The sequence below is a fragment of the Alosa sapidissima genome, chromosome 20, assembly GCF_018492685.1.
Source record: "Alosa sapidissima isolate fAloSap1 chromosome 20, fAloSap1.pri, whole genome shotgun sequence".
Taxonomy (NCBI): domain Eukaryota; kingdom Metazoa; phylum Chordata; class Actinopteri; order Clupeiformes; family Clupeidae; genus Alosa; species Alosa sapidissima.
In genome coordinates, this window is record NC_055976.1 from 31,619,805 (window position 1) to 31,632,484 (window position 12,680).

General features: G+C 43.7%; 1 protein-coding gene across 1 annotated transcript in view; it reads left to right on the plus strand.

The window, feature by feature from the left end:
- The window catches only part of mrvi1 (murine retrovirus integration site 1 homolog), a 189,063-nt gene that overhangs the window by 174,427 nt on the left and 1,956 nt on the right, over positions 1-12,680 (plus strand). The window contains 5 exon segments of the mRNA XM_042073839.1: positions 5,088-5,241; positions 6,753-6,802; positions 8,692-8,919; positions 9,811-9,872; positions 11,664-11,771. Of these exon segments, the coding sequence (XP_041929773.1) occupies positions 5,088-5,241; positions 6,753-6,802; positions 8,692-8,919; positions 9,811-9,872; positions 11,664-11,771 (602 nt within the window).

A 12,680-nucleotide genomic window follows, 5' to 3' on the forward strand; every position in this document is an offset into this window, starting at 1 on the left:
ACATGTGAAAATGTGTGTTGGTAAACACAAGAAAAACTCCAAGCATACATTTGACAATAAAATGAAGGGCTTTCCTAAAACAGTACACCTGAAATCTTTTTGAAATTCTGGGGCAATTAGACATTTGTAGAGAAGAACACTAATCGATGAAATATAAATATGATAGACTTAATGATGAAGGAAAAATAGTGAACAAAGAAGTTCCCCTAAATGTCAGAGTGTCTCGGCATTCTGATTCTTGGCAACTAATGACTGTGTATGTTGATTGCCTGATGTCATTCAGGTGCTGTTCAATGGTGTGAATCTTCAATAACCAATAGTATTCGAGCTAGAGCCTAAAGCACTACCAGGGATTCGAACTCTCAACCTAACAAACATCAGCACTAGGCATTATCCCACTGAGCCACTGACAATCCTACATATTTGGCAGTCACATTCACATGGTGAAAAGGTGTGTTGGCAAACACACAACATCAAGAAAATTCCTAGCATACATTTGACAATAGAATTAAGGGCTTTATAAAAAAGAGTACAGATCTGAAAATGTGCACTGTTAATGGTATCCACATAATGATGGTTGTATGGTTGTTCACCAAGGAAAAAAAATTACTCATATAGGAATATAGGTGATATAGGAGAAATGGGCTGAGTGGTCGAACTTTATTGGTCTATATCTCTGAAATGGAAAAACATATCCAAATTCTTTTGATAACTTTTGTGAGGCTTTGTCTAAACATTGTCTGTGAGAATTTTGGTGAAGATTTGATAATTTTTGAAGTATGTGAAACTTTTTATGATGTTTGGATTTTCTCTGAAATTGTGGCAAAAGTAAAAATTTTTAGAGCATAAGACCAGGGTGAAAAAGATGCATCTGAATGTAGAGATTAATATCATGAAAGAATTTTGAGTCTAGGTCAATCTGGTAAGGAGAAATAAGCATTTTTGACAAGAGCGCCACCTTTGGGTGCAGTACCCCAAATTTTGGGTTATGGGTAGTGGGGGGTACTGGTAACAATACTTGAAAATGTTTAGTTTCTAGGACTTACGGTTTATAGGAATATAGGTGATCTAGGAAAAATGGCCTAAGTGGTCTAACTTTATTAGCCTATATCTCTGAAATGGAACAAAATATCAAAATTCTGATCCATAACTTTTGTGAGGCTTGGTCTAAACATTGTCTGTGAGAATTTTGGTGAAGATTTGATTATTTTTGAAGAGTGTGAAACTTTTTATAATGTTTGGCTTTTCCATGAAATTGTGTCAAAAATAAACATTTTTAGACCATAAGACCAGGGCCAAAAAGATGCATCTGAGTTTAGAGATTAATATTATGAAAGAATTTTGAGTCTAGGTCAATCTGGTAAGGAGAAATTAGCATAATTAACTTTTTTTTCCAACAGCGCCACCTTTGGGTGCAGTACCCCAAATTGTGGGTTATGGGCAGAGGGGGGTACTGGTAACCATACCTGAAAATTTGAAGAGTTTTGGAGTTACGGTTTAGGCAGCAGTATGACTTTTACAGAATTTTGGCCAAAAATGAACGGTACAGAAACAATAGGGGTCCTGCAGCTACGCTGCTCGGACCCCTAATAATAAGAAATCATAGAAACACAATGGGTGCCTTCGCAGCTTCGCTGCTTGGCCCCCAATAAGAACAAATAGAAACACAATGGGTGCCTTCGCAGCTTCGCTGCTTGGCCCCCAAATATAGCTGCAAGCAGCAATGAGGGGGCCAAGCAGAGAGATCAGCAGGCCAGATTTGTCATGTAAGTCAATGTTGTTGCATCAGACATATAGCCTTAAGCAGTCACAGCAAGTTCCATGCCATGCAACCCAAGATTGGCTGAGTTACAAGGTCAAGTTTCACATCAAAACATAACTGATTTTGTGGGGCTGAACCAGGGCTGAGTGTCGCCGCCCCCTCCCCCAGCCAGCCCACCGCCGCAACCGCCCCTGCCCATCCCACCCCGCCCCACCCTTGCACGCACGCATTAGAATTAACTGGATGGAACTCGCTGTCATCAGTTTCACATCAAAAATAAAAGATTGACTGAGATATGATCACACTTGCTGTGATTTAAACACAGAGGTCAACAATTGACGTCATAGGGTGTGTTGAACTCGGCTTGGCCCAAGGATTCCAATGATACCTCATTTTGCCATTCGGGTCAACAGGTCAAAAGTTACGTCCGTAAACACAAGTCCAACTTTGGCCTGTTGGTGGCGCTAGAGCGCTTGAGGTGCCGGCATGAAACTTGGTGAAATGAATTATTGGACTGTCCCCAATTAGTGTGCAAAATTTTATAACTTTTTACCAGACGGTTCTATGGGCTGCCATTGACTTCCATTGCAAAATAATGCGCATCAGCAACTACTGGCCAAAATGCATTTTTGTCAATTACGGTGCCCCCTAGAGGTCAAATGTCACCAAATTTCTTGAGCGTCCTCCCGATGGGGTCTGAGGTACATGTACTAAATTTGGTTTTGATACATGAAAGCGTTGCTGAGATATGAAATCACTTCCTGTTTGGCGGCTTCGCCGCAAATTTCGATTGGCTGGTACAGGTCAATGCTTCTGTCAATTGTTCCAGAAAGCAATGCACTCATCAGGCATGGTCTGAAGATGGTCTCTACCAATTTTGGTGAAGAACAGATGAAATTTGTGACCTGCGAAAACTTGTACGTGTTTTTGATTAAATCCAATATGGCGGCCGAATCAATTACGATGACATCACAAGTTGGCTTGGGTCGGCCTAAGGACCTCCAACAGTATTAAAAAACACCACTAGTGCATTTTAATTCTAAACACAACTGCAGCTACAGGCCAAAAGGCATGTTTCTTAATTACAGCGCCCCCTAGAGGTCAAAGGTCACCAGATTTCTTGAGCGTCCCCCTGATTGGGTCCTGAGTACATGTACTAAGTTTGGTTATGACAGATGAATGGGTTGCTGAGATATGAGCTCACTTCCTGTTTGGCGGCTTCGCCGCAAACTTCGATTGGCTGTTACGCGCGAACGGTTTTAGTTCCGAAGACAAAAAACAATGCATTAATGAGGCATGGTCTGAAGATCATGTGTGTCAAGTTTGGTGACGATCGGACAAACTATGTGAGGCGTGAAACTTTAGTTTCACTTTCGATAAAATCCAATATGGCGGAAAATCCATCATGGCGGAAAATGACGTCATAGGGTGCGTTGAACTCGGCTTGGTCCAAGGATTTCAACGATACCTCATTTTTGACAATCGGACAAACGGGTCAAAAGTTACTTGCGTGAACGCACGTCCAAATTTGGCCTGTTGGTGGCGCTAGAGTGCTTGAGGTGCCATCATGAAACTTGGTGACATTAATCATGGGACTGTCCCTAATCAGTGTGCCAAATTTCACAACTTTTTACCAGACGGTTCTATGGGCTGCCATTGACTTCCATGGCGGAAGAAAGTTGCATAATAATAAGAAAAGATAGAAAAACAATGGGTGCCTTCGCAGCTTCGCTGCTTGGCCCCCAATAATAATAGGAAAACGTAGAAACACAATGAGGTCCTCGCAGCTTCGCTGCTTGGCACCCAATAATAGGAAAACGTAGAAACACAATGAGGTCCTCGCAGCTTCACTGCTTGGCCCCCAATAATCTATGATATGACCTAATAGGCTGAGGAAATACATTCAAAAGTGCTTCGGGAAGAAGGTTTTTTTTACATACATTTCAGGCCACAGATATAACCTACTGTAGGGGACACAATGAAAATAAATTAACACTCCCGTCAATGTCAACACTACTTTGCATTGATGTGGACTAGAGTTGACGAACTCCGGTGATATGCAAATTCCTTGCTGCAGACATGGCAGAGGACTTTATTTTAATCAACACTTTATTTTTATCAACACCATCAGGCCGTTTTTTAAAAATAAATGTTCCAATCAATGATCTAGGCAGCATATTTTCTTCTCTCTCCTTCATTTTACAGTTTGGTTACTGACTAGAATGGCTCGGGGTCAAAGGTCATACGGAATAAATTAATTTGCACTATTTTTTTAATCAGTTATTTTTTTCTCAAATGAATTAATTAAAATTAATCAGTTATTTTGACAGCCCTAAGAAATATATAAAATAAAGTAATGTTTGGTAGGCAGTACTGTATGTTGCAAATGACTGATTGATATGTCACATTATTGACGGACTGTGCTGAGTGTGAGTCTGTATTTGGGCACAGACAAGCAGCACAGACTATGTGTTGTGGGTGTGACAGGGTGTAACAGTGTTGATGGTCTGTTGCAACTGTGACTGTCCTGTCTGTGAGCTAGAAGTGGAGCAGCACTGTTTGTTTGGCTTGAGTAAGACCAGATGTTACCCATGACAGCACTGACATTAGTTGAGACAGTACTGACGGTAGTTGAGACAGCTCTGACGGTAGTTGAGACAGCACTGATGGTAGTTGAGACAGCACTGACTGTAGTTGAGACAGCACTGATGGTACTGATATTAGTTGAGACAGCACTGACGGTAGTTGAGACAGCACTGATGGTACTGATGTTAGTTGAGACAGCACTGACTGTAGTTGAGACAGCACTGATGGTACTGATGTTAGTTGAGACAGCACTGACGGTAGTTGAGACAGCACTGATGTTAGTTGAGACAGAACTGACTGTAGTTGAGACAGCACTGATGGTACTGATGTTAGTTGAGACAGCACTGACGGTAGTTGAGACAGCACTGATGTTAGTTGAGACAGCACTGACTGTAGTTGAGACAGCACTGATGGTACTGATGTTAGTTGAGACAGCACTGACGGTAGTTGAGACAGCACTGATGTTAGTTGAGACAGAACTGACTGTAGTTGAGACAGCACTGATGGTACTGATGTTAGTTGAGACAGCACTGACTGTAGTTGAGACAGCACTGATGGTACTGATGTTAGTTGAGACAGCACTGACTGTAGTTGAGACAGCACTGATGGCACTGATGTTAGTTGAGACAGCACTGACGGTAATTGAGACAGCACTGACGGTACTGATGTCAGTTGAGACAGCACTGACGGTAGTTGAGACAGCACTGACGGTACTGATGTTACCCATGACTTGTGGCAGGAGAAACGCATGAACAAGGCCACAGAGGTGATGATGCAATATGTGGAGAACCTGAAAAGAACCTACGAGAAGGACCACGCGGAACTCATGGAGTTCAAGAAACTAGCCAATCAAAACTCCAACCGCTGCTATGGAGGTTCCATTGATACAGGAGGTGAGTAAACATTACAGCTATGGACTAAACATTTGGTGTGTTTCATGTGTGTGTGTGTATGTGTATTAAAGTAAATGAGTTCAGGACTATGCACACACCTACTCATTGTAAAGCAATATTGAATGATGACATAATAATATGATGACACTAAAAAATATATTTTTTAGTTGTGATGCAATAATGTGCTGATGATTCTTTTTTGGGGGTCCAACTGGGCCCCAGAGCGTTTTTTTTTTTTTTTTTCCATAAAAATAAAAATCCCGCTATTAAAGGGAAACTTGGCAGGATTTCCGCCTCTGCTGGAGAAATTGTGCATTATGCTATTTCAAACTGTGGAAAAAGGTAACGATAAAGCACATGGATTTGTTTACAAGCTAGCAAAACGGTTAGCATAAGTTTGGCAGACAATGTGGATGTTACAAGGTAAGAAACACGATTTAAAACGAGTTTCTTGTTTCTCACTTCTCTTTCCGGGACGGTAGTCTCAGTGTTACAAGGTTGACCGGAACAGGTCATTTAACCATCCAAATGATTTCTAAACGGGTTTATTACGTTAAAATAGTTGCCAAGTTCCCCTTTAAGAGTAGCCTACAAACAATAGCCATTCTACCACTGACTTGCTACCTCAACCTAATAAAATCATATTTTCCACGTCAGGCCTGGACGTTACCTTTGATTATATTGTCTGGAAGCACAGCTACACTAATTACTCTTTTAGAGTCAAGCCTTTTTTTTCCATCCTCACTGAAACTGTGGTGATGGTGACAAGGTTTACAGGTTGCTGGCTGCATTAGTAAACAAGCAAACAAGCTGGCTGCTTTAGTAAACATGTTTGGACAAAAGAGCTGCTGGGCCCAGAAACAACATGTGACGAATTGGCAATATCATAACTATAGATATAGCAATATCATAACTATAGATATAGCAATATCATAACTGGATTCATAAGGTCAGCTGACAATATCATAACTGGATTCATAAGGTCAGCTGATGCTTTTCAGTAAAAGCAGCACTATGCAAGTGTTTTATCTTAAAATAACAGCTTTGAAGCCAATTTGATGGTAAACAAGCTTATAATAGGGGAATGCTTGACCTAGCATAGCCATGGAACATAGCTTGCAGCGGCCTGGAGATGGAGAAGCAACCTTGCAATGTGGAACTCGTCGACCCGGAGACATCTCTTGAGAATCGTGAAACATTACCTGGTCAGTATATAGCCCTATGGAGATAGTCTTGGCCTGTTAGTCCTCCGGCTCCAAAACAAAAGCACACGCACCATGTACAGGGGGAAGGACTCAAGCAGTGAGAGGTATTTATAACGGCAAGGTCAAACATAAATATTTCGCGACTTTAGAGTTGCCAAAAATACCGAATCTACATTGGATGCCTAGGAATGCCTGATGTCTATGGAAAGTCATGATGACTGTGAGGTCAGATCTCATCATTAACTCTCTCTCTCTCTCTCTCTCTCTGTGTGTGTGTGTGTGTGTGTGTGTGTGTGTGTGATTCAGATGATGGAATCCCTCGGCCCTCCCGGTCCATGTCCCTCACCATGGGGAAGGTACAGCAGCATCATACACGCAGTCGCATAAACAACACGACACGACACAACGCGACGCAGTCGCATACACAACGCAACGCAACCCAGTCGCATATACAACAGAACGCAACGCAACGTGACGCAATCGCATACACAACACAACGCAACGCGACGCAGTCGCATTCACAACGCAACGCAACACAACGCAACGCGACGCAGTCGCATACACAACACAACGCGATGCAGCGCAGTCGCATACACAACACAACGCAACACAGCGCGACACGACGCAGCGCAGTCACATACACAACACAACGCGACGCAGCGCAGTCGCATACACAACACAACACAACACAATGCAGTCGCATACACAACGCAATGTGACGCAGCACAGACGCTTTCACAACACAACGCAACACAACGCAACGCAGCGCAGTCGCATACACAACGCAACACAATACAACGCAACGCGACGCATTCGCTTTCACAACACAACGCAACACAACGCGACGCAGCGCAGTCGCTTTCACAACACAACGCAACACAACGCAGCGCGACACCACGCGGCACAGCACAACCACAACGCAGCACAGCACAACACAACACAACCACAACGCAGCGCAGCGCAGCACAACACAACACAGCACAGCACAACACAACACAACAACGTACAGAATTACACAGTGAATCACATCAGTGTGTATTAGGTACATCTTAAAGTAACACACCAACTCTTTGGGAAATAAGCGAATGAGCTTCTTTATAGCTCAGCTAAATATCGTTAGTGGGTTATTCCAGCTAGCATATAGCTCCCTTTCAGCTATAGCAGTGGTGACCCCTGACCCCATCAACTGGGCAAAATGGTAATGTTAAAAAAATGGTTGTATTTCCTGTCTCGGTCCACTGGATCAGACGCTATTCATGACATGTCACGTGCCACCAATTTATTTATTTTGTGTCATTTATCAGTTGTGCTGTTACCATGGTTTCTCTTTGGCTGCTGCTCTTTTGACCCTTTGGCGCACCTTGTCATCAAGCTGCCACAGACACTTCCTAGTAGGCATCCTATTTCCGGAGTCGTGGAAATAAACAGCAACACAGTTCTGAATGAAAACAAAAACCCCTCTAGGTTGGCTTAGTGTGACATATGTGATACTCATCCATGCCACTAGGTGGAGTCATGTATTGGTTAATAAGGATATGCTACCGAGCCTAGTAGAGTGGTAAGGATAGACGGTGCAATGCTCAAGTTGGCTGTATGCTGTTAACGCTAGTTTGGAATAAAGCAAGTAAAGCGAGTAAGTCGTGTTATTCTACTACACAACACTCAGCCAGTGTGGAATTAAAATATCACGAAGCACTTCAAGTTTATGCTATCATCTACAAGCGAGGCATTGTGTATACTCCCACACTCTTACATGTACAAGTTAAGTTCATCAAGTAGCTTTCTTTGCAATACATTGCTAATATGGAATAAAACAATTCTAAAATGCAAAATAATAGAATTTTAATCGTACAATATAACACGTTTTTTGTTGCAGTATTTCTCTAAGTGTATGACATGTCTGAGATGTCAGCTGTATGTGTGTGTGTATGAGCTATCTGTGATGTGTGAGTTGTGTAGTGTGTGTGTGTGTGTGTGTGTGATGTGTATGTGTGTGAGTGCTGTGTGGTGTGAGGTGTGTTAGCTGTGTGTGTGTGTGTGTGTGATGTGTGTGTGTGTGTGTGTGTTTGTGAGTTGTGGTGTGTGTGTGTGTGTGTGTGTGTGTGTGTGTGTGTGTGTGTGTGTGTGTGTGTGTGAGTGCTGTGTGGTGTGAGTTGTGTGATGTGTGTGTGTGTGTGTGTGAGTGCTGTGTGGTTTGAGTTGTGTGGCATGTGAAGTGTGTAAAGTGTGTTTAAATCCTCCACAGGCAATGCCACGCAGAAGAGTCAGTGTTGCTGTGGTTCCTAAATTTAACCTCCTTAACATCCCGGGCCAGACACCTGGGCAGAGTCCAGGCCAATTACCTGTCCAGGCACCTGGGCAGAGTCCAGGCCAATTACCTGTCCAGGCACCTGTTCAGCTACTCACACAGACGCCTGGCACCAGCTGTGGACCCACTTTGGTACAGGGTCCTAGCCCTGCACTCCCAGTCCTGGTGAGTGTGTGTGTGTTTGTGTGTGTGTCCTGGTGTGTGTGTGTGTGTCTTGGTGGTGGTGGTGGGGGTTCCTGGCGAGTGTGTGTGTGTGTGTGTCTTGGTTAGTGTGTGTGTTTGTGTGTCCTGGTGTGTGTGTGTGTGTGTGTTAAGTGTGGATATGGAGTGTGTGTGTGTTAAGTGTAGATATGGAGTGTGTGTGTGTGAAGTGTGTAAGTGTGGATATGGAGTATGTGTGTGTTAAGTGAGGATATGGAGTGTGTGTAAGTGTGGATATGGAGTGTGTGTAAGTGTGGATATGGAGTGTGTGTGTGTTAAGTGTGTAAGTGTGGATATGGAGTATGTGTGTGTTAAGTGTGTAAGTGTGGATATGGAGTGTGTGTGTGTTAAGTGTGTAAGTGTGGATATGGAGTGTGTGTAAGTGTGGATATGGAGTGTGTGTGTGTTAAGTGTGTAAGAGTGGATATGGAGTGTGTGTAAGTGTGGATATGGAGTGTGTGTGTGTGTTAAGTGTGTAAGTGTGGATATGGAGTGTGTGTGTGTTAAGTGTGTAAGTGTGGATATGGAGTGTGTGTGTGTTAAGTGTGTAAGTGTGGATATGGAGTGTGTGTAAGTGTGGATATGGAGTGTGTGTGTGTTAAGTGTGTAAGTGTGGATATGGAGTGTGTGTGTGTTAAGTGTGTAAGTGTGGATATGGAGTGTGTGTAAGTGTGGATATGGAGTGTGTGTGTGTTAAGTGTGTAAGTGTGGATATGGAGTGTGTGTGTGTTAAGTGTGTAAGTGTGGATATGGAGTGTGTGTAAGTGTGGATATGGAGTGTAAGTGTGGATACTGCATGTGTAAGTGTGTAAGTATGTAAGTGTGCAGACTGACTGTTGATTCTCCTAACTCTAGTGTGAAGCCACAGTGAAGACTGCTCCTCCCAGTGATGCAACACTACACACTGCACCAGAGAGGTAACACACACATACACACACACTTATGCACACACACACACACACACACACTCTCTCACACACACATACACACACACACACTAACACACACTCCCACACACACGCTCACACAAACGCACACACCCACACGTGTGTAAATGAAGGATGTGTGTGTATGGGAGTGTTTTGTGTATGAATGAATAGTAATGGTAAAGGTCAATCTCCAGCACGACATGTTTACTTTACTTACAGGAAGTTCATGTCACTATCAGCAGGAAGGCTGCAGATAGTGGAGCTGTGTGTGTATGTATGTATATGCGTGTGTGTGTGTGTGTGTGTGTGTGTGTGTGTGTGTGTATGCGTGTGTGTGTGTGTGTGCGTGCGTGCGTGTGTGTGTGTGTGTGTGTATGTATGTATATGCGTGTGTGTGTGTGTGTGTGTGTATGTATATGCGTGTGTGTGTGTGTGTGCGTGTGTGTGTGTGTAGGTCTGTCTGTCTGTATCTCAGTGTTGGAAGCTGCAGCAGGTTTTTAATCTTCAGATCAGGATCCACTGACGTGTGCTACTGAGCGAGAGGTGGAACTTTCCCATAGGTGTGACTTTTCCTGGTGCTGAGCACAATATTTACTTTCGCTTAATCATCTCCGATATTTGCTTAAGTACTTGTGTTCATGTGCGTGTGTGTGTGTGTGTGTGTTCATGTGCATGTGTGTGTGTGTGTGTATGTTGGTGTGTTTGTGTGTGTGGGTGTGTATGTTGGTGTGTTTGTGTTGTATGACACAGGGGGTCAGTAACAATCCCATAAAGCTCGACTGACTGAGTGTGAAGCTCAAGGTCGTTTTTAAGGGCTCCCTGCTCACACATTGTCCATTGTGTTTGCACTCTAGTGCGTCTGAGAAGCGCATGGCTCCTAGCATGACGATTCTCTTTGAACTTTAATAGCTTTCCATCAAAATAACTGCAGCTGGACGGCGGCTACTCCTCACGCTAGGAGCCGAGGGCAGGGGCTGCTCTCCTCTTCACATACAGCTACAGAAGTTTGCACACATTAGCCAACAAAGCTTACATGCAGCTAAAGCTACAGAAGTTTGCACACATTAGCCAACGAAGCTAACACGCAGCTAACACAGAACACACTCAAAACTAGCGCAAAGCTACTGCACGTCCGCCAGCCTGAGTGTGAAACAAATGCAGACCATGCTGATGCTAAAGCTAAACACTCGTTAGCTTTCCTGCTTACCCTTCCAGCTGTGGTTTGTGCAGGGGAGCTCTCTGGGCTACAGATCTCTGAGCTAACGCAGAGGGAAACAGATCTCTGAGCTAACGCTAACTCTAACTCTAGCATCTGTTTTCTGGCTATGAAGTAAATTTGACAAAGTGCAGCTCAGAGCTAATGCTAACTCTAGCTTCTATAGTGGGAAACAAAGTGGATGTGACTCTGCAGCTCTGAGCTAATGCTGATGCTAATGCTAGTGTCTGTTTTGTGCCTGCAGTGTGAAACAGAGTGAATGTGACTCAGCAGCTCTGAGCTAATGCTGATGCTAATGCTGATGCTAATGCTAGTGTCTGTTTTGACCCTGCAGCTCTGAGCTAATGCTGATGCTAATGCTAGTGTCTGTTTTGTGACTCCACAGCTCTGAGCTAATGCTGATGCTAATGCTAGTGTCTGTTTTGTGACTCCACAGCTCTGAGCTAATGCTGATGCTAATGCTAGTGTCTGTTTTGTGGCTGCAGTGGGAAACAGAGTGAATGTGACTCCGCAGCTCTGAGCTAATGCTGATGCTAATGCTAGTGTCTGTTTTGTGGCTGCAGTGGGAAACAGAGTGAATGTGACTCCGCAGCTCCTGCCAAGAGTCTTAGTGTGGAGCAGATCCGCTCTGAGCTGAAGGCCAAGATAGAGGAGGAGGCTTACAAAAAAGGGTATGTCTCAACACACTCTTTCCCCCCTTTCTCTCTCTCTCACAGACACACACATTCACACTCACTTAAGGCCCATAGTGTGTGATGTACAGCAGAATTTCCGCTAGAAAAAAATGGTGCCGGTCAAAGTCGCCGGCAGAGGTTTCGTTTTCCGGACATTTTGATGATATGCCGGTCAAATATCCTATTATCGCTTCTTAATTAGTCAAATTGAGGAAAACTGGAGACAGAATATGTAGCTTAAAGAATGACATAATCAGGCTTTTTAGAATGCAACATGTTCATTAGCCTAACTTAAACATGCCTGACAAGATCTAGCCAGTATCTTTTCATGGACAGCAAGAGTCGCTTCGTTCGTTGTTTTAAAAAGGCTACGTTGTTTGTTGCTGCTACCCACGTTATCTCCAGTGGTGACTGTTTAATTTACACAGATGCGCACACACAAGAATGAGCGCTCACACCACTACCCCCTAAGGCTATGCCTCTTTATTTGATAACAATAAATTAAGAAATGTTTCCTATTCTGGGAAATGTTTGGTTTCTTTTTCTTTCGGCCGCGGTTCAATGATACCGTTTAATTGTGCCAGAAATTATCCGCGGACCAGTAATCTCTTCGTCGAGGAGGCCCTAACCCTGCAGATCATAGACAGAGAACGCATAGGCCTATTGGGTAAAGAACACTTTGCATGTCCAGTGTACACGGAAAATGACAATGTCTTGGAGCGGCCGCACCCCCCGCAAATAAACTTCCAATGTCACTGATTCCGACAGATACGCCCGACACTTCTGCTTTTTATATGGTGGTGGTGGAGTTGGCCGGACATCTGAGGCTTCAGACGTTACCAATTTATCATCATCCATCGCGTCTGGCCTCTGAAAAAACTTTTAAGGCTAGTCTGCCTGGGCCTG